This window comes from Eleginops maclovinus, chromosome 15 (genome assembly GCF_036324505.1).
Source record: "Eleginops maclovinus isolate JMC-PN-2008 ecotype Puerto Natales chromosome 15, JC_Emac_rtc_rv5, whole genome shotgun sequence".
NCBI lineage: Eukaryota > Metazoa > Chordata > Actinopteri > Perciformes > Eleginopidae > Eleginops > Eleginops maclovinus.
Genome location: NC_086363.1, coordinates 8,998,225 through 9,024,622, shown reverse-complemented (window position 1 = coordinate 9,024,622; position 26,398 = coordinate 8,998,225). Strand labels below are relative to the sequence as shown.

The 26,398-nt window shown below is 41.7% G+C and overlaps 1 protein-coding gene across 5 annotated transcripts in view; it reads right to left on the bottom strand.

The window, feature by feature from the left end:
• wasf1 (WASP family member 1) overlaps window positions 1-26,398 on the bottom strand; it is a 51,504-nt gene that overhangs the window by 6,553 nt on the left and 18,553 nt on the right. For 3 of the 5 annotated variants that reach the window (XM_063901466.1, XM_063901470.1, XM_063901467.1), the window contains 5 exons: window positions 22,052-22,206; window positions 21,128-21,262; window positions 12,715-12,868; window positions 7,166-7,283; window positions 3,623-3,706 (listed from right to left, as the gene is read on the bottom strand). In XM_063901466.1, coding sequence (XP_063757536.1) covers window positions 3,623-3,706; window positions 7,166-7,283; window positions 12,715-12,868; window positions 21,128-21,262; window positions 22,052-22,184 — 624 coding nt within the window. In that variant the 5' untranslated portion in view covers window positions 22,185-22,206. The remainder of the gene's footprint in view (window positions 1-3,622; window positions 3,707-7,165; window positions 7,284-12,714; window positions 12,869-21,127; window positions 21,263-22,051; window positions 22,207-26,398) is intronic. The other 2 variants (XM_063901468.1, XM_063901469.1) reach the window with 1 other exon arrangement.

Here is a 26,398-nt window from a genome sequence, read left to right as displayed (position 1 = left end):
AGTCAACGGGGACAAAAACAGAGTGGGCGGTGAGAGAAGGTGGGACAAAAGGGAAAGAGGGGAAAAGAAAAGTGCTGTTAAACAGAAAATGACAACACATGGCACAGCGGGGGCGTCACAATGCAGGTGGCACACAGTCCAGTTCAGACACACACACACACACACACACACACACACACACACACACACACACACACACACACACACACACACACTGAAAGAAGACTAAGGTAGAAAGAGAGAGATCTCACTGGAAAAGAAGGACAAACTACAAAGGTGTGTGTCCAAAAGTGAGGAAAAACCAAACAGCTCACAGTGAAAAATGACATGCAAAACAAACACAACATAATAGATTCAATGATAAAAAACCAAACACAAAAATGAGGAAGACAACGCTTCACAGTTTATATATTGATGTGAATGATTCAGTCTGGTAATGCTGAGCCACTTTATGCATTCATGTTAGAAAATAGTCGGCAAATAATGACAAACAATTCATTAAAAAACAAACTTCTCTACCTTTTAATGGGTGAATAATTGTATGCATAGGTCTGGTGTTATTCTTTATCTTTTAATGTCAACAAATCCAATGAAAAGACGGCAACCTTCTGAATTCCCATCCTGCTTGCAACAAAGGTCACAAATGTATGGTTTGATATTTTAAGATATGGCTCCAAATTATTTTCATAATCGTCTTTCATTTAGTCTAAAAACAGCCTTTTCTGCCATGTTTTACATGAAGGATAACTTTGGATTATCAAACTAGTTGCAGGTTATTTCTCTAGTATTGCCTTTGTTGGTAAATGTTTTTTAGCTGTATGTAGGATTAATTTAAAATACATGTAGATTTTCATTGTAATGGAGAACCATGTCAACCCGTGCACATTGTGTTTCATCAACATCAAAAGTATCTTTATGGCACAGAAGACATGAATTAAAAAGATACATTAGGCTTTAAGGTTTTACTCTTTGTGGGATTTTTTGACAAAAATAAACTGAATATTGGCAGACGTGTCGTAAACGTGGAGGTCATTCAAATCTGGTTATAAGCAAGCTGCAGTACAGTGAGTGAACACATTCCGCAAACGGCCTTCACACAAGCACATAACGTTTCCCCAATTATTGGCTCCTGAGAATCAACCAATAATACAAATCCTATCTAGCAGCAGAAACACATTGCAGGTAGTGAGTTTACTTATTGGTGCTTATATGGTGGTGAATACACCCCTGAAACATAATCACCCGGGAGTCTGCATTAAAGCCAATACTAATCAATTGTGTACCCTGCTCTAGACGTTGTATTTATGCGTGATTGTGCTGGTGTTTCAATAAAAAAACATGCTGGTTGATTAAACAAGTGTGGGTAGTGTATAGCAGATCTCAGTCTCGGCTAAGTGATGTTGATTTTCTCCGTCCACTGCTGTGGTCAAGCCGCTAAGAGCGAGCATGGGAATAAATCCTAATGCTAATGCACATTGATTAGGATCTGATTCAGCATGGCCCATTACTCCTGATGAGGCACTGGCCGAGAGGAGGCCTCTGCGCTCTAACACACACACGGCACATTTATATATCTGGGCTGACAAACTGAATATCATTTACTCCCAACATGAAACGGCAATGCTCCCTGACAGCTCTGTCTGCTGAGGCTGAAGGAGCTGCATTAGAAGGTCGAACATTTTAACCTTTCGTCCTCCAGTTTTTCAGAGATTGTAGAGATTTGGATTGCAATTCCTGCTGGAAGATTAGTTTTGTTGTAACTAACCTCTGACTTCCTAAAAGGTTTGCAGTTATCGTGTCTGGGCAATATTTAAAGAAGCATTAAAGAGCACATTTGGAAACTAAAATAGCACTCTGAGAGCAAAGACCTCTGGCAAGGCTCCTTCCCTGGTTTTGATTCAGTTTAAACTGTAATGGGTTTTTCATTCTGGCCCCTACACTCTTCCACCAAATTTCATAAACAGTGGGGCCAGTAGTTTTTGTCTGTAATTGCTAACAAACCCTTCTTGGCAAAGTTAAAAATTATGAGGATTTGGTTGATATAACTATGGTGGAGTGGCACGGATGACAGGTTGTAAGCAGATATAAAGGTAAGGAAACACATAAACCATAATGCCGACAGACAACCATCTGTCCAGTAGAAAGCATCACAGTGACGGTGCTAATGCAGCAACGTAAATGTGAAAACAGAGTGAACAAGTAGGAAGGAACACTGTGTTTGTATCTGAGAGAAAATGAGAAACCGTGCAAGTGTGTGTGTGCATGCAAGTGTTCGTCACAGTTATTATAAATGCGGATAATGTCAGAGCGCTGTGTGCCATCCTTCATCTGAACGGACTGGTACTGGCAGAGAAAGCTTCTGTGTTAGCACCGCTGTGTGTGTAATGCAGCAGTTATAGATTTATGTGATGTACAGAGTGTGTTCTCTCCTTACACACGCGCATGTGCCTTTTATGTGTGTGTGTCTCGGCATGTTTTTCTGCATGTTCAATGTGACAGACTCAGCAGAATTGTGGCTGTGTAACACGGTAAATGACCCCCGCAGGGAGGCCCGCAGACCGCCCTGCTGCTGACAATAACACAACCCCTCACACAATACACACATTTCTGCTGCTGCTAGTCTATAGGAGATGGCTGGTACAGACTGTACAGTACTTATTCCAATAATCATCGTACATTTAAACAATAGTTTATAGCTATTATGATTTGATAACTGCAGCAAAGTGAAAGACATCTCTGCTAAAATGTGTGTCAAGAGTTAGTTTAACCACAAACACCAGCAGGGCAAACGACGTATCTAAAGAGGATGCCATTCCGAAAAAAATTCAGTTAATTCCTCGATCATCGGGCGTATGACTAAGGTGACTTGCTGTTAGTGAAATATCTACTCCATGTCTGTGTCCCAAATTCCTTATTTTCATAGAATTGTTTCCTACTCCATAGATGCAGATAGGTGGTAAATAACAGATAAAGCATTTAACTGACACTGGCATTTATTTTATGTTTGGCTGAGAATAGACATACATAAATAACTGAATGAATGGATAAATACACTTTTAATAAACTGTAAATAGCAATGCAACTCAGACCAGCCAAACCCCTCGTTTATTTTTTCCCTGCTCTTCTAGTTCATTGGTCACAACTGACTGCATGTATGACGTTTTTCTTCATCATGACCTAAATGTATCTTTTACTCTGTGGGCCAACCTTTTTCCCTTTGGTTGGAACTGCATGTACAGTATTGCCTCGTTTATATGATGCTGTTAACCCTGAGATACAATCCATCACCACTTATGATGTGAACATAACATAAGGCCAGTTATTACATTTACAATCTCTATTATATATTCTAGTATTCAAACACGTCGAGCTGTTTTCCGAGGACCATTGACGTGACTCCTATTCTTCTATCCCTATAGTAGAACTGGGATGCAGTCAGGACATAGTAGTGAAGGCTTGTTAGTTGTTAGGGTGGAGGTGGGGAGCTTATTTGTCCACAGCAAACCAGAGGGAGAGTGGACAGAGGGAGGAGAGTGAGGGAGGGGGGTGAGTGAGGGAGGGAGGGCTGCAGGCTGCCAGCTGGGGAGCAGATGCTCTGGAGGACGGGGGAAAAAGCTCTTACCTCTGGGGCAGTGAGGAAGGGAGGAGGGGTATCAGAGAGGACTCTTATAAGGCCATTGGGACACACAAGATAAGGCATTTCCAGCTGCACAGAGTCCGACAGAGTTAGACCAGGATTCACAAAAGAGGCAGAGGTTCAGAGAGGGGAAAGAGATCCTAAAGCAGTATTTCTACAACATTTTTTATACACAATTTTAACCAATGAAAAACGGTTAAAGCACACAGGTTTCATCATGTTTTCAATGCAAGTCAGTGTTCTAATGAAAAGTAGGAGCAAAACTGCTAATGCGCTGTCTGCAATAGCAAACTTGGCTAAAAGTTAGAGAACTGCTGTTCTACGACACTTTCCAGCTGCTCTTGCACCTGCAAAGACCAGCTAACAAGCTAAGAAACTAGCACCAGCATGCAAACAGCTACAGCACACTGGCTGAGAAGTCTGTCGTACAATGTAGAAACTTTCTTAGCTAATAAGAAACCATTTGGCACGTGCACCATGTACATTTAGTAGTATTTAGCAGATCTAGTATGGAATCACTTCTTCTTCATACATGTCCCTTTCAGAAAAGCATCCAAGACGTGCAGACCCTTTAGCATGTGTGGTATGTGCAAAGACTTCCTTTACACTATGCATACCACCTCTCTTCCTTGCTGTATTATTAGCTGCCCTTATCATGTATGATAGGTTTGAACATTTTGCAATTTAAATCAGGGTCAGTAAACCTGTGACAATGGGGGAGAACCCTTTTTACAGGCTCATTATTTAATCAAGCAGTCTATTCAAGATGCGGCAGTGGACGCCTACTGGTCTTTAACCAGGACTGGCAGCACTTTCTTTTATAACAAATCTTACTTCTGGAAAAGTGTACGATAAAACAAAATAGGCTGAAAAGAAATTGCCTTTATATTCTATTACAATGTAAAAGCATTTCCAGCTGCCCATGGCTATAATGAGACAGGAATAGGCGAGGCGTAGCCAAAGGGGCTTCTCCAAAGGGGATCCACATGCTAGGGACAAACTTTGATGTAATGTAAACTCACACACTTATATAAAAGAGCAGCTGCAATGCTTTCTTTCACTCTTTGCTCCTCAATCCCTCGGACTCTCTTCCCACTCTCTCTGTCTCCTTATGACTGGCTCAGCACAAAGTCTTCTAATCCACTGAGAGCGCGGCTAACACAGGAGCTAATGAGATTAGCACACTGTAGGCTTCTTTTCCCTTCTCTCTGCCCTGTACTGCTTTCCATTTATCACTGCCTGCTAATCGGTGTGTGCCTGTGTGTAGCGCAGTGTGTGTGTGTGTGAATGTGGTTTGAGACAAACTATTAATGATGTGACTTGGTAGGAAAATGGCCGGTGATTGAGTAAGATGAAATGGGGCATAAATCATTACAATCCCCATGGAAAAGATCTATATTCTGTGGTGTATGATACAATCCAGAGTAATGTCATCTGAGCAAAGGTAGCTTGTGAACTCAAACTATTTTAGTTGAATAATCTCGTAAATACTGAATAATTATACAACTATACACTTATACACTAAAACTGTACATCAGTCTTTTATGAAGACTTCTCCCCTTTGCCCAGAGTCATTCGATCCGTTGTACGACACACTGGGCTATAATATTTGATTTATTGTCTTTCCTCTGTGCTGTAAGAAGAAACCTTGAACTTAACCCCTGAATTACTTCTCCCACTAGCTGGAAGGTATCCAAACACATTTCTTCTGCTTCAGTGAAGTTAAGGGGTCTAAAAGAGTCAGCTAAATAAAGTTCCCTTAAGACAAGATCCTTATCTCTGTTCAGGAACTCTTTATTTGAATAGTCCTTTGATTATTTATCTCCAAATTAGAAACCCTGGATGACCTGTATCTTTATCTACATTGTTTAGTCTACTGTCTGATTCTTCTTTCTTTCCTTTCCTTTTTTTACTTTGTAAATGTGACACCAGGTCATGTGATGAGTGATTTTAACCTTTAGATGAGGACAAAAGCGACGTGGAACAAAATGTGTTGGCACCCAATCTCAGATAGCGCCCCGCTGACTGACAGGCGGCACGACCCTCAGTTCCTCCGTAGTACAAAGAATGTTGATGATAAACCGGGACAAACTCACACACACTTTATGAGTGACAAAGTGAAATTCCATCTGTGTAGTTGTGTGTGTTTGTATAACTTTTGTTTTTCATCCCTCAAGTCTTTCAATCGCTGATTCTGCATGCTTTCCATAAAAGTACACATAACCTCTCTACACTGCCCTGATCCTCTTCAGACCATTTATCCGCCACAACGGTTACACAAACCTACAAATATGTGTGCTTAATTCCTCTAATCCATCCTGCTCCCCCTGTGAATGTCCTTTAGGCTTTTCCATGAGCCCTGTCTAGCTGCCAGTGTGCTGAAGAGGGAAATGAACATGGCTTTACAAGCTGAGGCCACCCAGGGTTTTAATTAGAATGAAGTCATCAGAATCAGTTTCGGCTACAGGCGTTCATATCCACCTAACCCTCTGAAGAAAATAAGGTCTTGCTGCAAATTATCTTAGCAATTGCATTATACACCTCTTTGTTATCAATACTGTGATGATTCAAAGACAGCAAAACAACTTTTTTTAACACTCAAAACTAATTGTTGGATAAATTCGCCCTGTGTCCTCTCTCCGCTCATTTCCACAATCATTAAAAACCTCACAACCAAATTATATCTTCTCCATTCACACAACCCTCAGTGGAAAATCACTCTCCTTATTCTTCATTGAAACGGCTGTAATAAGCTTTGATTGAATGTGAGGGGGCAAAATGTGGAGCACGCTCTGCTTGCCACGCGAGGAAATGCAAGCTGGTGCTGATTAGAGCTCCTGATGCTGGGGGTGGGAAACCCCTGAGTTCTGAGTAGTGGGGTCACAGCTTTGCATTTCATGTGGGAGAGGGGCTCTTCATGAATGCGCAGAGCTCTTTTATTTAATTTGTGTGTCCCCGTGTGCACCCAATGCTAGTGTGTGTGTGTGTGTGTGTGTGTGTGTGTGTGTGTGTGTGTGTGTGTGTGTGTGTGTGTGTGTGTGTGTGTGTGTGTGTGTGTGTGTGTGTGTGTGTGTGTGTGTGTGTGTGTGTGTGGAAGAGGCAGAGAGATGGAGAGATGGCACAGTGCAGGGGCACGTGAACAGCAGATGCTCCCGTTAATTAGATGTAATGATCACACAAGTAATAACTAAGAGGGTTGACTGGAGGAAAGCTGATTAATCTATGAGCGGTGGCTAATTAATGCGTGAGACTACATGGTCTGAAGCCACGCCGATCAGTGAATCCCCCTATCACTTAATTCAAGCAGGACACATCTATGTCATATCATAGGAGCCTCTCGTTTGCGCTCCCTTCATGTCTTTCTACTCGTGTCTTTTCTACTCGCTAACCTCTAGCCTGTTACTCATCAGACGCCTCAATCTGTTGCAGCCACCTAAGAATCAGAGCAGTCTTGAACAGTTATTCGAAGGGAAAGTACAAAGTGCTGTGCTCTGCCAGGTCCCTGTGTTTGTGTTTGTCCGGACGTACCTTCTGTTTCCGCCTCTCCTTCCTCTTGTCCTCTGTGTCCTGCAGCATCTTCTCTCTCCACAGGTCAAAGAAGTAGGATGGATTGGTGTAAAACTTGAGACCCTCCTTCCCATCGTCCCTGAAGATGGACACAAAAAAAACCGATAAGTCTCGTTACAAGTAAGTTTACAGAAATCAGTTTCTACAAAGCCACTTACATACACTCATTACTGTGGACGATTTCCACAGGAGGAACTTAGGGTGAACGTCTTGCCACAACAACATGCTGAGTACAGTGGGGATTGAACCTGTCCTCCCTGATCCAAAGATCAACACACTAGTCCACTACGCCACAGCCTCGCCATTTGCTTAAGCAACAGTTTTTTTTTCACACAGGTAATTAACTGCAACATTACAGGGCTGCAACTTCCCAATAATGTCATTATTTATTTATGTAGTCAATTATTTTTGCATGATTCAATTGTCCAGGCAAATAATTGAAGAAAATAGCCATCGGAATTTCCCAGAGTTCAACTCGGGAAGTCCAAATGTCTTGTGTTGTTGGACCAACAGTACAATATCCCAACATTTTCCCTATATTAAAGTAAGGCTAATAAAAGCAGCAAATGAATACGCTTGACAAACTGGCAGAAAAAGTAATTGATATTGCAGCTGCGGTTTCAGCTCTACTAAAAGCTCTCTTCAGGCACTACAGCGGTTGGACGTTCCTGAAAAATAGAAAGTGAGGGAAATGTTTGATAATCATTTTTCTTCTCCTGTGTCCTGCCCTTGCCTGTCTCAGTCTGCTATCCTTCCAGAGATCATATCTGTTTACGATTCGCCTTGAATAATAGCTTATGTCCTGCGTTATCATTCATTCCCTCTCAACTGCGCTGCACTCTCTGTCTTCTTCACTCGCATTACAGAAACCTTTGTGGTTGGCGTTCACTGGGGAGAACAGTGCCATGATGATGGGGAGGGAAACAGAAAAGGACAGACTTCTGACAGACACAGGTAGTTATCACATCAAAAGGTTCCTCGGGACAAGGAAATTACCATACACGAACACACTGTGTCAGAAATGTCCTTTCATATCACTACAGGGATAAGCCTCATAAGTGGCTGGTGTCTTTTCACTTCTTTATTGGAGGTTTCAAAATTTCTTTTTTTGAGTATATCTATTTAAACTATGAAATATGTGGTAAACCTGTGAAAGAGGGCAACCTTGGGAACAACAACAATCACAGACCAACTTAAATTGTTCGTATATTGTATTGTAAATTAAGCTCTAACAATTGGTTGCTGCGTAAAAGACAAATTATCAACAGTAAGCCTTTCAAACTCTATAGCTCTTTGGACACTAGAGAGTAAGGACCTTTTCAGGCACCCAGACCTAACGTACTGGCTGACTATATGATTATAGATATTTATGGAGTAGCTAAATATATACTGTGTCCTCTAGTCAAAGCACAGGTACAGTTCTAAGGAGGTTCTTGGTCTCCTGGGAAATATCTTTCAGAGGAAACACCTATAGAGCAGCAAAGAGAAAAGGGCTATTTCTGGCACCCTGTAGTCCACATGTGGCCTAATTAACATCAATACCAGGTGTTCTCCTTCAAAACAACAGTATTGATCTGAATCACCTCTCACCATGGTGTTATTTTCCACTTCAACTGGTACTGTAAATGAACCCAGTCATTCCATATCTTCTGCCATTCAGTACTGTATCTGTTCAAAACTAAAGGGTAGGGTATTCATGATTCTTTTGACACTTGAAAGAAATAAAGGATGTATCAAACCATGCGGGGGTTCAATCAGCCAGCGACAGCCACGCTAAGAGAGTCAATTATTTGATGATGACTCCGATAAGAGCCAGAATACAGAACATGAGAGGGAAAAGCTTCAAAAGGCAAGAGTGTAAAGTTTAATCAAATGCAACAAGACAAAGGGAGGAAATTACAATCCAATACAGGATAAGGAAAGGGTGAAGAGAGAGAGCTACCGTAGTGTTTATGTAAATCATTATGCATGCTATTCCTTCTGTGTGTTTTTGAGGCTTGTGTTTTTGTGTTTGTTTTTTGTTGTGTGTACGGGAGAGGGGGAGATAGAAGGAGACGAGCAGCTGTGTTCAGGGGGATCTGAGAAATAACAGCCTGGGGAGGCGTCCCATGGAGACTCCTGGTGTGATGTGTGGAGGAGAGGGGAACATCGAGGGGAGGCGAGGATAGAGAGGAGACTAAAGGAGAGGAGAGGATAGGAGAGAGGCAAAACTCATTTTCTAGAGAAAAGTGAAGTGGAGGAAAAGTCCAAGGGTGGTTCCCTCGGTTCAGGAAGTAAACAGCTCCTATTATATTGTAATCTTTTTTTTTTTATCCAGGGATGGCTTCCTGTCCTTGCATTTCTATCAACTTTATCCCATTTAATATCAATTTTAGCTGAAACAATAGGATGATTGATCAAGGGACGAGAATCACTCGTGTGGAAAATATTAGTATAAGTATTGCTTCTGAAATGTGAGGATTTTCCCCCGCCTTCTTTTACATACAGTATATGCTCATAAGGTGAATAGACATCCAAATATTTCTATACATTTTTTAAGGCTGAAACTCATGTCATTGTATGGCTGAAAGGTTAACAGATTAGTCAACTTAATTATTGTCACGCTAATTGAAGTAATAGTTAGAGTCAGCCTTAATATTAATACGGAGAGACTGTTTCTCTCATGGACGCACCAGTAGAGCCAATGTACTTTATAATACAGTGGGGAGAACAAGTATTTGTTACACTGCCGATTTTGCAGGTTCTCCCACTTACAAAGCATGTAAAGTCTGTATTTTTATCATAGGTAATCTTCAACGGTGAGAGATGGAATCTAAAGCAAAAATCCAGAAAATCCCATCGTATGATTTTTAAGTAATTAAGTTGCATTTTACTGCATGACATAAGTATTTGATACATCAGAAAAACAGAACTTAATATTTGGTACAGAAACCTTTGTTTGCAATTACAGAGATCAGATGTTTCCTGTAGTTCTTGACCAGGTTTGCACACACTGCAGCAGGGCTTTTGGCCCACTCCTCCATACAGATCTTCTCCAGATCCTTCAGGTTTCGGGGCTGTCGCTGGGCAATACAGACTTTTAGCTCCCTCCAAAGATGTTCTATTGTGTTCAGGTCTGGAGACTGGCTAGGCCACTCCAGGACCTTGAGATGCTTCTTACGGAGCCACTCCTTAGTTGCCCTGGCTGTGTGTTTCGGGTCGTTGTCATGCTGGAAGACCCTGCCACGACCCATCTTCAATGCTCTTACTGAGGGAAGGAGGTTGTTGGCCAAGATCTCGCGATACATGGCCCCATCTATCCTCCCCTCAATACGATGCCGTCGTCCTGTCCCCTTTGCAGAAAAGCATCCCCAAAGAATGATGTGTCCACCTCCATTCTTCACGGTTGGAATGGTGTTCTTGGGGTTGTACTCATCCTTGTTCTTCCTCCAAACACGGCGAGCGGAGTTCAGACCAAAAAGCTCTATTTTTGTCTCATCAGACCACATGACCTTCTCCCATTCCTCCTCTGGATCATCCAGATGGTCATTGGCAAACTTCAAATTGGCCAGGACATGCGCTGGCTTGGGCAGGGGGACCTTGCGTGCGCTACAGGATTTTAATCCATGACGGCGTAGTGTGTTACTAATGGTTTTCTTTGAAACTGTGGTCCCAGCTCTCTTCAGGTCATTGACCAGGTCCTGCCGTGTAGTTTTGGGCTGATCCCTCACCTTCCGCATGATCATTGATGCCCCACGAGGTGAGATCTTGCATGGAGCCCCAGACCGAGGGAGATTGACCGTCATCTTGAACTTCTTCCATTTTCTAATAACTGCGCCAACAGTTGTTGCATTCTCACCAAGCTGCTTGCCTATTGTCCTGTAGCCCATCCCAGCCTTGTGCAGGTCTACAATTTTATCCCTGATGTCCTTACACAGCTCTCTGGTCTTGGCCATTGTGGAGAGGTTGGAGTCTGTTTGATTGAGTGTGTGGACAGGTCTCTTTTATACAGGTAACAAGTTCAAACAGGTGCAGTTAATACAAGTAATGAGTGCAGAACAGGAGGGCTTCTTAAAGAAACACTAACAGGTCTGTGAGAGCCGGAATTCTTACTGGTTGGTAGGTGATCAAATACTTGTGTCATGCAATAAAATGCAAATCAATTATTTAAAAATCATACAATGGGATTTTCTGGATTTTGTTTTAGATTCCATCTCTCACATTTGAAGAGTACCTATGATAAAAATTACAGACTTCTACATGCTTTGTAAGTGGGAAAACCTGCAAGATTGGCAGTGTATCAAATACTTGTTCTCCCCACTGTAGGTACTTAATCCACTCTACTAGAGAACGTGCTCAGGGGTACTCCATCAATTGTTTTTCAAGGAGGTGAGAGCAATTCCAGCCAGCCTGGGAAGTGACCTCAAGGCCTTAATAGTGCATGTTATTATGTGTGGTTCAAATATCACCATTAATCCTTGTCTGAATAAAAACAGACGTGTAGCCTTCGGCCAGCGCGAAACAAGACATTAAAAGTAAGATTGGAAAAAAACGCCAGCGAGGCAGACGCCCACACCTGCCTTTAGCCTGGCCATGTCGAGGCCCACACATTAAATAACCCTGCCACGACTGATTCAAATACCACAGGCTAAACCTGCTTCCATACAGTGCAAATGATTTACGTGTCTACACAGACAAAGGTAAAAGATTAAAAGAGATTAAAAGTGTTCGAATGTAACCTTCTCGAACTGGTTCGGTCAAGTGCACAGTTATAGGTCATATAAAATGCTTCAGGAGAGAAAGTGGAGTGAGAGGGGAGAGAGAAAAAGAAGTGAGAAAGCAGCAGGGTGAGAGGGCTGGGAAAAAAAGGGCAGAGACTGCTGGCCAGAGGAAGTTTTTATGGATTATTCATCTTCAGAAGACTCTTTCTATCGCTGTGCTCAACACTCAAGAGCCAAGAAAGATGTCTGATCTAAAAAAGCCATAAGACTATTAAATATCCCTACTAACCACGGTGCAAAAGAAGGTATTTCGATGCAAAAGTGAAACTGTGTATCCATTTGTGGTTAGGGCCGTCCAAGATAATGGTGTCTTCTGTTTTGTAGTGCATCATACAAGTAATAAAATCTTTTATAGTGGCAGAGAGAAGTATTGTAGAAAGAATGGGCCAAATAACAGCCAATGTTCCAGACCATTTCAGTGATTCTTTTTGCTATTGATTGAATACAAATTGAATTTCCCCAATTCTCTACACAGAAGAAAGTAAAAACTGACAAATATATGATAAACTACAGTTATTGCTACGCTGGGCTCAGAAAAAGCCTTCAAATCAAGCCTTCAAATCAAAGGTGATGTCAGGTTTTTCTTAACAAACGGAACAATTGACCTCCTCCTTCTCCCTCATTGTAGGGGGTACTCAATTTCCTTTGAAGCAAATAATTATTAGCTTTGAGCCAAATTTAACTTTTGTAGTCACCATCATACCCAGAAAAGCTCTTTTTAAAGCGAGTAAAAACAGGTTGGTCTCTGACCTGTAGGGCGTGAGGATGTTGAGGGGGGGTGGCTCCTCGCAAGTCTGGAAGGACTCCTGCAGTGGGACGGGCAGCGACTTGCGGTCAAACAGCTGCTGGTCCTGAATGGTTGAACTCCTGAAAGCCTTCCTCATGGTAATGTCCTGAAGAGACACTGCGGGGGGGAAAGAGGGATGGAGAATAAGGAACAAGAGGAGGGAGGGATGGGAAATAGGGTTATTGAATCGGGGTCTTTGAGAAACATGTGACACACACATTTTCAAACGAACAGACTCTCTGTTTCTTTCATGACTCTAGTGAACACAATAAGTACCATTTGGATCCACCTTATCATCACCATCATGAAAAATGACTTCATCACTTAAACAATCACAAACATAACATTTGGAATACGGTTGTTGGTACATTCGTGAATTTTTTTCCTGATGGATCTGTCAACGTTAAGGACAGCTTGGTCAGGTTTGCATTCATTTAACAAACCCTCAGTGAACTATGTCAACCATCTAGCTGTCTATCTTTATTGTTTAACCCTTAAATCATGCTTTTCACTATTGCATCCCTTTGGCCTTTCTAGGAGCAGTTTAAATGTGTCTGCTCGCTTTACATAAGTTCTCACCCACTCTTAAGTATGGGTTTCAAGTGTTGTATCTGACTCTAGTCTGTAGTTTTCTTTGAATTTAGATATTTTGTCAAGTATGTTGAAGAAATGTGTGAAAAATGCACTCCCTTACAACTGCAGAAGTACCCCTTGTTAGGATCACTGATGTAATAAATCATCTCTTGGTCTAAACATGGACTGGATAAAACAGCCGCTAACGCTACATGGCTGTCCTAATTGGTCCCCTAAAAGCAAACCCACACATGATGGATAAACTAAGCTGGGCTACCCGAATGTCGTCTATCAGGGGATTTGGAGATGATTGCCCTTCTTTCATTGAGGGACAGCTGATTCATTTTAGCAAGCAAAAGAATAACAGAGTGATAATAATGTTGCACAGCTGAAGCTTTCAGAAAAAACAGGTTGGAGAAATCGCTGAGGGGAAGAGGAAAGGGAAAAAACACCACACTTAAGCTAACCCTCAATCTGGTCGGGACAAGTAGAATACAGCAAGTCTTGGAAAGAAATTCGGAGCGTTGCAACCATATCTGAATTATACATGAAGGAATGACAAATGGATACACTTTATGGCTGCCTAGAGGAAGACTGAAGAAGTCACGTGGCGAATAGAAATTGTATTGTACTGTCCCGCACACACAACAAAATGACACACTAGAATTAAATATTGAACTCAGCACAGCAAATTGATTTCTCAAACCAGACAATTACAATAACTGTATCATCAAGATGTCCATTGTTTTTATACAATGAGACAAATAAAGCCAATTTACTTGTGCAACAGACAGACTACCCCCATCTGATCCTCTGCATTGCAGCCAACAGTGTAGAGCTGGGTAATGACTTCCAGAGACTCCGTGGGAAGGGCTAGGCACCTGAGGCACTGAAGTATCATTATTAACAAACACTATCAGCGAGCCACACTGAGTAAGTGACTCTCTGGGAGAGGGAAAGGAGCCAGGGAATGCAAGAGGGAGATAATAAAACCTGCACGGACACAACAGAGGCAGGGTGATAGAAACAGGGGACACACAGCGAGGGAGTGAAGAGGCACTAACAGTAAAACAAAGACGGGAGCTGACACATAGGAAACATTCAAAAGAAATACAGACGATTTCAATGGAAGGGAAGAGGCAGGAAATTGGAGAGCGGAGAGAAAGATAATAAAACTAACATGGACTTATGCAAATATTAGAGGATGGAGAGATGTAGGAGAGAGTGAGAGAGACATTAAAATAGATGAAAACATGAAATATGAGTTCTCTAAAAAAAAAACAGAAATGTACGAGCAATGGGTCCCTTTAGAGATGTGGTGTAACCTGAGAAGACACAGGGAGAAACTGTAGCAGCCATATAACAGCAAGCACAAACAAACTAACACACCTAGCCAGTAAACAATATTGTTTATCATGACGGAAACGACCGCATGACAAAGGTGAAATGAGTTGCTCCGTCATATTGTGTCCTACTGCCTCATAGTTTTACCAAAACATTATGAGCCCTTAGAACTATTGCAAGAGGGGTAAGTCAAAATTGTAACAGGAAGTTAGTCTGTAAACTGAGATGGATGTTTCAAAAAGACAGCTTCAGGTTATAATTTGACTATTATCCTTTGTTTTATATTTCAGTTTTGTGAAACTGGAGGTTTGTTACAGGGCAATGCTGTAGCATTTCCAGATTTTAGAAAGGATCTCGATAAGTACAATCTAGTTATCAGGTAAAGGAATGATGACCAAAACTATGAAACACAGTTCCACTTTATGATAAAATGACCCATAAGAATTAATAATTGGTGGCCTAAGAGGTGACTAATGCCACAGTGGCAGGAAAAATACACTGACCACCGTGATCACAGACGAGAGACGTTATAGGATGAGTGGGAGTATTAAAGATTAGAGGTAAGGGATAAAGAAGTTGGAATAGATATGTGAACATTAAAGTGATGCTTTGCTGATCCCTCTAGGGCGTTTAACTTCATGCCTTGCCTCCTTTGCACAGGAAGGTCAGAGTGAAGGTCAGCAAAGTGCACCAACAGTCTGCTTCTCACTGCTTGTAAATTTAAAGAGTAGTAACAACCAGTCAGGGTGAATTTGGTGTTGCTGTGGGCTGTATGTTAGGCAAGATGACTGTGTACTGCCGCCTCAATGCTTTTAGGGAGAAAAGAGCTGTCATATGGTGACTAAAAGAGTGAAAAAAACAAGAGAGGCATTGCAGAAGTGTGTGTTAGGATGAATCTGATGCAGAGTGAGCGGGCTTTAAAACTCTGCCAAGCAACACTGAGCACTGAGAGAGGCACACTGCACTAATCAATGTGGGCAGAAACACAGAAGACACACACACACACACACACACACACACACACACACACACACACACACACACAGGATGAGTCAAACACACACCATGCAGATGGATATCTTAGGGTGCATTTTACACCCTAATTACAAAATGTCACTTATTCGGCTAAACTACCAATTACACCCATTTAGTTAAGACATTCCACTAATGAGAAAAATGTGACTGTACGCATTTCAGAGTGAATGAGTGAGTTAGTGAGAGGTTGTAAGTGTGTGTGTGTCAGGTCGGCAGCCTCTGATCTCTGCATGTGAAGCTCCTTATCAGTAAGCCAGTGGTGGAAGGTTTATCTCTCTTTCTCATATCGTTCGCTCATAGATTGCATCTATCTGAAACACTCACCCGAAGAGGTAATTTGTTATTTTTCTGTTGTCGTCTTCCACACACACACACACACACACACAGCACACGTTATACAGCGATGTAAATGCTATATTTCCCCTCCTCCTGTCCGTGCCTCTTTCAGCCACAAATACTTACACAATCTTCAATTTCACTACTTATTTCCTTCTTTCTCTTGTAAGCTTGTTTTTTTCTCTTGCTCTCTCCTCCTCATCTGAATGTTCGACCCCTAGCATTGTGATACGTTTTAAATAACCATTGCTGTTTGCAGTGTGTGAATAAACCATGTAATCTTGTGTTGTGGGTAACACAGAATAATAACAGAGTAAAAAAGGACTTACTCTGCACTAAGAAAAGATTCACTGTATGCATCTCCTCATCGTTCTGGTTTTGACTTCAGAAGGCTTTATCTCAGTGTTTTTAATGTCATTGCTCACACACAATGCCTCTGGAGGAACTACTAAATGTAAACGATACTATTCTACAATTAATCCATTTGAATTTTTTATAATGAGTACTGCATCGCTAGTAATCAAAGCGGGGGGTGAGGGGAACAAATCCAAACCGTATAAAGTCTATGTGTAAACTGTTTATTTAAATTTCATTATGCACATGTTAGAAAAAGATAGAGCTTTTAACAGGGAGTGTCATCTGAGCAAAGAGCTTCATTTCTGAGTATTTTTGTGTCTGAAAACACATTGAAAATTCTAAATGCCTTTAAGAAAATGACCTAAATTACCACTCCCATTCACAGAGGAGAGCAAAGATAACTAACAATCATTTCTGAGAACAGGAGAAACTTTGTTTGTTTTTTTTGTTTGCCTTTAGCGGAATGCACAGGTACTGCTTTAACAGCTAGCCAGCAAAGGGCATTTGAATTAAACCTTAATAGAAAGGGAACCGGTAGACGGAGACAGATGAAAGGAAGATAAGGAGAGGTATGTTCCGGGTGTGGGGGGGAAATCAGAGGTTAACAAGCCGTAAACACGGAAAACAGAATCATGTAAATAGTTATATATGAAGATGTTGTCTGAGGGTCAAAAGGAGAAGAAAAACAAAGTGGCAATATAAACAGAAAGCTCTTACAGAATACAGAAGCAGGGAAACATAGAGGTCTACTAAAAATGGCAGAAGCAGAGAGCGAGTATGGAGTATATAAAGAAACGGTTAGAGCCCACAGGGACTCTGGGTGGCTTCGTGGCCCTCCATAATGGCCTGCAGCCGGTGCTGTGATGTAACTGTGCCATTAAATAGGGGATACAGGCCATTAGTCTGGTGGGCTGGAGTGATAGGGGGATGAGAGCCTGACAGCACACAAATAGCCTCCACGCAAGATGAAGGGGGAGCAGAGATCAATCAGAGAGTTGAGTGGGTAAGGGTGGACAACACAGATAGGAAAGGCATGGGGGGGGGGCAGTTAGCGGTCAGGAGAGGAAGAGGAGAGGAGGCATAAAGGGCAATGTAAGGGACAATATCCTTTAAAGGCTTCAGGGGCGTGGGCAAGGTGGGTGTGTGTGTGTGTGTGTGTGTGTGTGAACGTGCATACATCTACGTGATGAAGCACTTTTGACCTCAACCGCTGCACCACTAATGACACGGCATACATCACTCTGTCCACGTCTCACATCTCCCTGACCTTCAGTGAGACGTCTCTCGTGCTGTCCACGCAGTGTCCTTATGCTCAGGACTGATGAAACATGATTTAAATCCGTGCGGCTGTCTGCACCGTGTTTGAGTTTACTCGATTCCAAGATTGTGACTCATCGCAATACTGAAGTCACAATTGCTTTTCATCACAAATACATTATGTATGAGTTTCAATTTGGTTCATGGGTGTGACAACACTTTTGAAGCTGCAATCGTTAAGTTTATTTCTATTAATGAATGTGATAGAGTCTTATGTACATTACACATTATCGATATATACAGTACAGGGAGAATGGCCTCTGGTACATCCACAGCTGCTTTTTGGATTGTACCATTAACAAAATTGGGAAGTTGTTCTTGCATCTTCTCTGTGTTCATGAGCTTTAAGTTGTGTTGTGAATATGAGTTGTATTTTATTGATTGATATCTGTTTTATAGTCCAACAGGGGGTGGTGTTTAAGTGAATTTTTCCCAGATACAAGAAATTAAGTGATTATAATAAGGTATTTCTTTTGGTCGAGACACATTACATATCTTAACTGCTGCTTGCATGCAGGGTATTATTGTAGCGCTGATCTAACTGTAACATGCTCTAAATTATACAGTAGCAATAAAAAGGCAGAATAATAATTTCAATACGACGCTTTATTTAACGGTTTTATTTCACATTTGAAGATTTTATTTTTCGATATAGGATTTTGCACCACAAAGAAGCGAAACAAAACATTTTTACAAACTAAAATCCAAATGAAAGTTGCCACCATAAATTATTTACATCTGAGTGTAGTCTGTCAATTGGTCAGCACGTGTTCTTAGATCATTTTAAAGATATCCAAAGAGGTTTCTTTTGTGAACAGAATGTGTAAACTAGTGGTTGTGTTGTCCGCTCTCCTCCACCCCGACCCCCATCCTCCCTATCTTTATCTCTCCACAGTCCTGATTTATGTCCCGTCCCTGCCTGCACTCACTCCCCTATGTTTCACTCCTCCTATCATGCCGACCGCAGACCCACAGACACAATTACAAGGCAAGTCGTACGCTTGTGCTAAAAGCATACACTTTTAACTGTGTTCAGCAGTGTGTGTTTGAGAGTGTCAGGGTAAAGACAGGGCGGGGTTAGGGGGGAGATGATGGATGGGACTTAACGGAAACAAACCCCCTCCCACAGCCGCCCGTCTTTCTGTCACATTTATCACACTTCTCTTAGTCACCAAACATTACCCTGCTGTTTTATATATCTTTAATGAATACTACTCAGGAAAGGAAACTGTGTGATTTTCCATTTACTAGTCAACTTTAGTCAAATTTAGCTCCTGTGTGTGGAGGAGTTTAAGTGAGCGGGAAATCTCTGCAACCTGCAGAGGAGGCCATTTCTACCTGGCCCAGAAAATTCTGCGGTACAATCCTTTTACACTCCACTGCTTTTGCTGCAGTGCCCTGTATTATGCGCCCATCACTCTATCCTTCCATCTTCCTTACTCTCCTCCTCCTCCCCTCCTCCCACCACCACCAAACACTTAAACCGCAACTGAGCTGATCCTTATCCACTGTCTCTCAAGCCAATACTTTAGGCTAAAGATGTAAAGTCAGGATTATTAATGAAGGGAGATAAAAACCCAGGACCACATGCACGGATGAATTGGACACAAGTGTACACAGACCATCACTTATAATCTGTGTCTAAGGGCTGAGAAGTCACATGAATATGAACAGGAAGGCTTTATGTTGATAAGATACAAAGACCATCTTTGTTGTTATTTAGGGCATTTCCCCAAAGAACATCCTTAGATATTTATCTGCTAAGATCAATTTTAACATCTTGTCCTCTGCAGGGTGAGAATGCAGCTTGTCTGCGTGAGAGGAGGAGTGTGTCAGCGTGTCTTTGCCCTTCAACCTCTGAAGGATAATTTGGACTCACTTACCAGCTGAGACACCCCACACAACAGACTTCCACAATTAGATCACACACAATGATTAGATTATGATGGCTACTGTGTGTGGACGGGGTGAGGAGAAAGGGTCAGGAGAGGAGAGAAGGAAGGAGAAGCAGGGGTTTGTAACAGAATTGGAAGAATTGTCAGGTAGAGGGCAAAGCAATACAAAAGAGTGAAGTCACTGAAGGGGGAAGTGGAAAAAAAAGCAGGACATAACAAAAGGGAAGATTAGAAGGAACAATCCATGACCTAGAAGAGTGTGCTCTCTGACTGTGTTTAAAACTCAACCCCATGTTTCTTCAAAAACCAACAAACAATTTATTGGCTTGTAAAAAAAAGTATCAAAACCTGCAGTTACAGGAAAGCTATAATTGCGAGTTCAGCCCAGTGAGCATTTTACTGTCTCGGTGTCAGTGACAAGGAAGCAGTTAAGAGTAGCATCGTGCAAAGCCATAAACACACTGCTGGCCCATGGGAAATCGATACGGCGCCTTGGAGCATGGTATTACACCACTGCGATTCCCTCTCTTTTTACTTTGTGCCCACTGAACTCTCCTCTAGCTACGCTACCCTGTCATCCTTCCAACGGATACATTCTGACTACAGATTCAATTTCTCCTTACAAAGTGAAGTCTTCAATGGGTAAACGAGCAAACCTTCAAGGGCTTTTTTTTCTGCTTGCATTTGCACCTCCAATAAAACTCTGAAGTGAGGAAAGACAGCTGGGGTACACATCTCAAGCCAGGAGATCGGCAAGTTTGCTACATTCCAAAAACTGTCTTAGCTTTTTAATACGAGAATACCATACCAACTCTGTGTTATACCACAATCATTTGAACACAAGCAAAACAGCTGTTCTGAAAGTACCTTTAGGATATCAGTTTGTATTAGCATTGATATATCTTCACAAATTAACTCGGCCCATTTGCCTCCATTTGTTTATGTTATGAGTTCTTGTTTGTAATGTCTCTTAAAAAATGCTGGTCGCCTATATTGCTCATATGTTCGTACAATTACTTGTGTGAGGTTCCTCTTGTGCTGGAGAAATACCTTTCAAATAGGAGCTGAAAGGTCTCTCAGAACTTAAATCTAAGAGTTATGACCGTTCCTAATGCTTGTGAGTAGTACACTTTAAGGGTGGTGTTCTTCAAAATGTGTTCATACACCCCAAAAATGCCAAATAGCTTCAGTTTTCAGACTCAGAAGTTTCCCCGCGATTCAGCCAAAGTTAACCATTTTCCAAACAGAGAAAGCGGTTTGTACTCTTGGGGATGAAAAATGACATTGTCTCATGGCTGCCTGTCCCTCTAATAACAGCCATTAACACTGGGGGTGGGACAGACAAGGTCCATCACCAAGCTGACATGCAAACGCACTCTCAGGCACATCGACGAGTGCACATCCAATTTGGTGCAGTAGGAGGTGAAGGTGTGAGTGACAGAAAATGTTTCAAAGAAAGAGGGAGAGTGCAGAAGTAAGTTGGTGTGTGTGTTTTTGTGTGTGTTTCTACAGAACTCACATTCCTCCTCTTTGGGGTCCAGCTGTGTGACGCTAATGGAGAGGCGGTCCACGCGCTCTTGCAGGGAGTTGACCCGGAAAGAGAAGGTGTGTGCTTCGTTGAACAGCTCACCAAACAGGTCTTCTGCGTATTTACCTGCACAGATACACACAGGCACAATAAAATACAGAACACTGTTTCATTACGCAGAGATGATGAGAATATTTTTAACGGTCTTCAATAGAGTTTTATTAATTATAAAAAATGTGTCATTTGTCTTTGGTTGGACAATTTCACTTTATGTTTTACATCAACCATCTGCTTGTAGTGTATAGCTTTCTCTGTGTGCAGATGATAACATTTAGGTGCTTGTTTTAAAAAAAGGAGTCTTTGTCAAACACAATCACAGCAGAGTTGAAAGTGCTGTCCTTGTATGTTTTTGGGGATGAGTGCTCTGTTGGAGATGTGAGTTTAGAGGTGATTTAACAAAGACATGTGTGATACAAGATGAGGAAAACTCATGTTTTTTCTTTAATGTTCTGTAATAGTTAGTCCTTCTGTTGATCAGGTTACTAACAAAGGCCCTAAATGATGTGTTTTACATGTTATTTGTAAGTATGGTGTATTATATCTATGGAAATACTATAGAAAATATGTAATTGTGAAACTGAGCGTGAATGTGTAAGATATAATTCAATTTCCCAGGTAATTTCTTGAATATTCCAATGCTGTAATGGCAGCAATATAATTTCCAGAGAATCAGCCGAAAAGAATGAAAACTGACAAGTAGGCATTAGCTGACTAAGTACCTAATTTATAACGGTCAGCTAATCGACTTACAGGGAGCCAAGGTGTGTTTGTGCTGTGTGTGTCTTTTCTTATAACTGTGAGAGGATATGAGTGTGAGTGTATGTGTGTGTGTGTGTGTGTGCTAGTGCTACTGACTGAGGCTGCTGAGCTGGCGTATGACGTTGGCCAAGGAGATGTTAGTCACACACTCCAGCTCATTCTTGATGTTCCTTGGCAGCACCGTGTGGCACAGGTGCCTGGGCTCGATGGTGCGCTTCACCAGCGGCATCCTTCAGCTGCGACACCACTACCTACAGGCGTCAGGTGGAGGGGGACAGAACAAGAAGACACAACTTAGTAAGAGCGACAATTCTTGTAAAATACCGTGTCATTTTGTTGTTTGCAACAATGAAACACACAGACAGAAAAGAAAAACAAGTGTTTGATTTGGTCAAATTTTACCAGAGCAATGGAGAAAAAACATAAGCATAAGAGAAAGAGAAATGCCCGAACGTGACGAGAGTTTAAGGGTAAAAGGCGCCCGTGGAGAGGGAATACGATGTGAGAAGTACAGTTTAACAGGATCCTGGAGAAAGAGAAAGGGAAGTCATGTTTTGAATATTGCTGACAGCCATGTTGCCTCATCTGCTTCACCGACTTAGCACTGTCTTCTCCTTTTTCATCATGCACAGCCCAGCTAACAAACCTCAGCACTTTGTCTGCCCAGTCAGCCGTGCTAATGGCACTGCAGATGCAGTGCAGTCCCAATTGTCCTCCACTCACATGAACACCAAAAACAAGGATGACTTCCCCAAACCACAGAAGACACAGAACCACAATATGAGCAGAGTTTAATACATGTTTCTACCTCCAAAAAATCTTTCTACGGCTGTTAACGTCACCATGACAATGCTAACAGGCTGACATTCAGCAGCTATGTCCATGTTCAGTGTCTGGACTGAGTAATCCAACAGCTGTTGAGATAATTCAGTCAGAACCCTTAATGTGAGTTCCATGGTTAGGCTACAGGAAAAGTCAGTCGACAGAATCTGGGAATCCAAAATCTATGCGGATCAATTCAAAAGATATTGAAAAAAGCCACATAAATAACTTAAAGATCATGACGGCAACATGATGCTACACAACACTGCATGGGAAATGTAATGAAAAGGTGGAGAAACGAAAGCAAAGCAATCAGGACTGTAGAGGGCAAAACACCATCTACTCTACAACCAACAGGGACCAACAGCAGTTAATCACGCTAACAACACCTCGCCTCTCTGCTGCAATGAGAGCAAGTGCATGCAACGCTGTGGAGATCAGGTGCCGATGGACTGATTGACTGGGATTGACAGTGATGGGGCGTTGTAAAAGCACTGATTAAACTTTAATTGACATGTCTGGTACTATTAATATCCGGCTGTATTCTTAGCGGTGTTGCCGTCACCGAGGAAACGTGATTATTGACTGTACCCATAACAATGTAGGCCAGGGAAGGCTATTCTAGGAAGTGGCCCAGCTAAGGATGGTTGTAGGGGTAGAAAGGGAGGGAGCCCACTAAAAGGATTTGTTGAGGTGATTCATCTTTGAAGAGTCTTAAATGGGGGCCAAAATGCCCATAAAAGGAGAGAATGGGAACCCGCACCTCTGCCAGCCGTTGTTAAAGTGGTTTCAATGAGATGTGCGGGCGATGGTACTGTGACACAAAGCCAAACACAGCTCCAAATCCCTGCGTACTTCTTAAATAACAAGATGTCCCCCCCGCTCATTGGAGATTTCTTTATTCTCTCAAAGTCTCTCCATCACCCACACACAAACACCCAGTGTGCGCTGACATGTTACACAGCCTGCAGAAGTCTTAGTAATGGAGGGCAAACCCTGAGCTGCCACTTGCCGAGGTGGTGTAAACTAGATGTTAACCTTTGACATTTAGACCCAACAGGACACCTGCTTATAAACACACAAAAGCAGGAAAAAAGATATCAGACAAAACTTTTAAATTCAAAAGGGTTAGCACTTAAGGACGTTCTTGTCACAAGTAAGACGATTGATTAAACTCTTATGTCTGTACACACCAGTAACATCTTGGTGATTCCCCTAGATATAAATCCAGCAGATAACCTAAAGTAGTAATTTGCTGTTTTTACAGTTCAGATTTAGTACGAATTGAACAAACAAGAACATAGCTGTTTCCCCCTGTTTCCAGTCCTTGTGTTAAGCTAAGTTAGCCAACATGATGGTGGTATCTTGTCATCAAGAACGCAACAAGTTCATTTCCCAAATGTCGATAAAAATGTAAAACAAATCCTTATTTTATACTCATGTTCTTGGAAATACTGTGCAGCTCCCTTTGATTTATCTGTATCCTTACCCAAAGCATAAGCATTCCCTCCTTTGGGATTAATATCAGAAATCAATAAGGCCTTTATTTACCTCTATTCAGCTCATTTCCGAACTTAAAAAGAACATTAAGTGTGTATGGGTTGTACATACAGCATATCTCTGGGGCGCAGGTGAACAGAGACAGCTGGAAGCAAACAATTCAATCAGTCAATCATAACTGTTTATTTCTCTGCTGCACATCCACACAATAGTTTATTTAAAACAAACACACAGTCGCACACACAGATGATGACGAATGTATCTGCCAGGCCGGTTTTATGTACCCCTCCCCCTGCGCCCATCCCTTTTTCCCTTCCCTCTCATCTCCCCCTAAATGTCAATGAATGTGTTGACCTCTTAACAACCTTCCTCCTACATAGTCGGTCATAAGAGTTATTTCTGAGAATGACGAAGAACAGATTTGACTTAGAGGGGAAAATCAGGCTTTCAGTGTAAAAAAGATGATCGATTGAAAAACAACCATTTTTACTCAGATGTGGGAGACAAAACAGGCTACACATGAAAGATAAAATCCCTTTATTTTTATAAAAACACTTCACGGATGACAGCGTAAATTCGATATAACAGGATAAAATTACGAAGTCCAAAACCAAGACAGCAGAGAGAATCAGCATTCAGTCCAACTCTCAAAGGACCATCATATAAAACCCCCATAGAAAATCGGTGTTAAGCCGTAATATCGATTCTGCTAACCTGAACTCCTCAAGGTGAACTTTTCAAATAGCAGAGGAGAGATTTGCAGTTTCTTTAGGTTTCAAAAAGAGATTCAGAAAGATCATAAGTGCCATACTCAGAGGTTTGCCTCAAACATAACCAGTTACTGTAAGAGGGTCTGTGTTTCAAAGTCAACCATAGAGTCATAAAACCAAATGTAGTGCTCTGTTATGTAACTCAATTATTCATCGTCAATAAAACAACAAAAGGAGTGAGGAAGAGAACTGTCTCCTCTACAATTTGTGCTCAATTCCTGTGTTGGCCCCTGTTTGAAGCAAGGTTTCAATATGTTTTCTTGGCATAATGCATCAGGAAAGTTTCAATGTAAGATGATATCTTTTATTTCATTTATTTAAATGTGTTGACACATCATTAATGAGTAAACTCGACTCCCATTTCAAAGTATTCCTCAGACTGTCTGCCCGCGGCATACATGCGATTGTGGGTGATTAATGACTGCAGTATACATTTGCCGCCTCGTTGATTGGACATAAGTTAACTCAAGGCTGCTGTCCACGGGAGGGGAACATTTTCCTGCACACACACACACACACACACACACACACACACACACACACACACACACACACACACACACACACACACACACACACACACACACACACACACACACACACACACACACACACACACACACACACACACTACAGCACTCACTACTGTATGCACACACACATACATGCTGCATGTGTCCGCTGTGGTTTTCTATACCATATTCTGACATGATGACATATGACAGCATGGCTCCCGTGAGATATGTGCTGTCATTTCTCATGGGTTCCCACGAGAGAGAGAGTACATCATCTTGGCTTTGACAGTTAGAGAAACATCAAATGAATGAGACAGAGATACTTAACTAAAACTCAGCACAATTTACACAACCATAACAATGTTACGGCATTTAACAAGGTTGAATCACAAGATGATTTCCAGCAGGGGTGAAAGGGCTTCATAAGCAACACTAGCACTTTTCCAACCACCCATAGAACTTAATGAGAAGTCTCTAAACAAAAGGTTTACCGCACAAAGAGTGCTCCACCGGAAAATACAGCATGCTCATCATGACTAGTGTAAGCCTTAGCCCTAGGGACAAAATGCCTAAAAAAACATCCCCAAAATGAATCAGGAATAGTTCCTCAACCATAAGGTTTGTAATCATACTTCTCATTTGAAAAGTAATCAGCTTAGGAATGTGAATGCAAGTCAACCTATTTATATTGCCACGGAAATACATTTCTTGTGCACAAAAAAAGGAATAAATAAGATTTATATTCTTGCCTAAAATATAATAACAATTTTAAAAAAGGTATAAATACGTATCACCAGTATAACAACATTCCACCGATAATGATGCAACTGTGACAG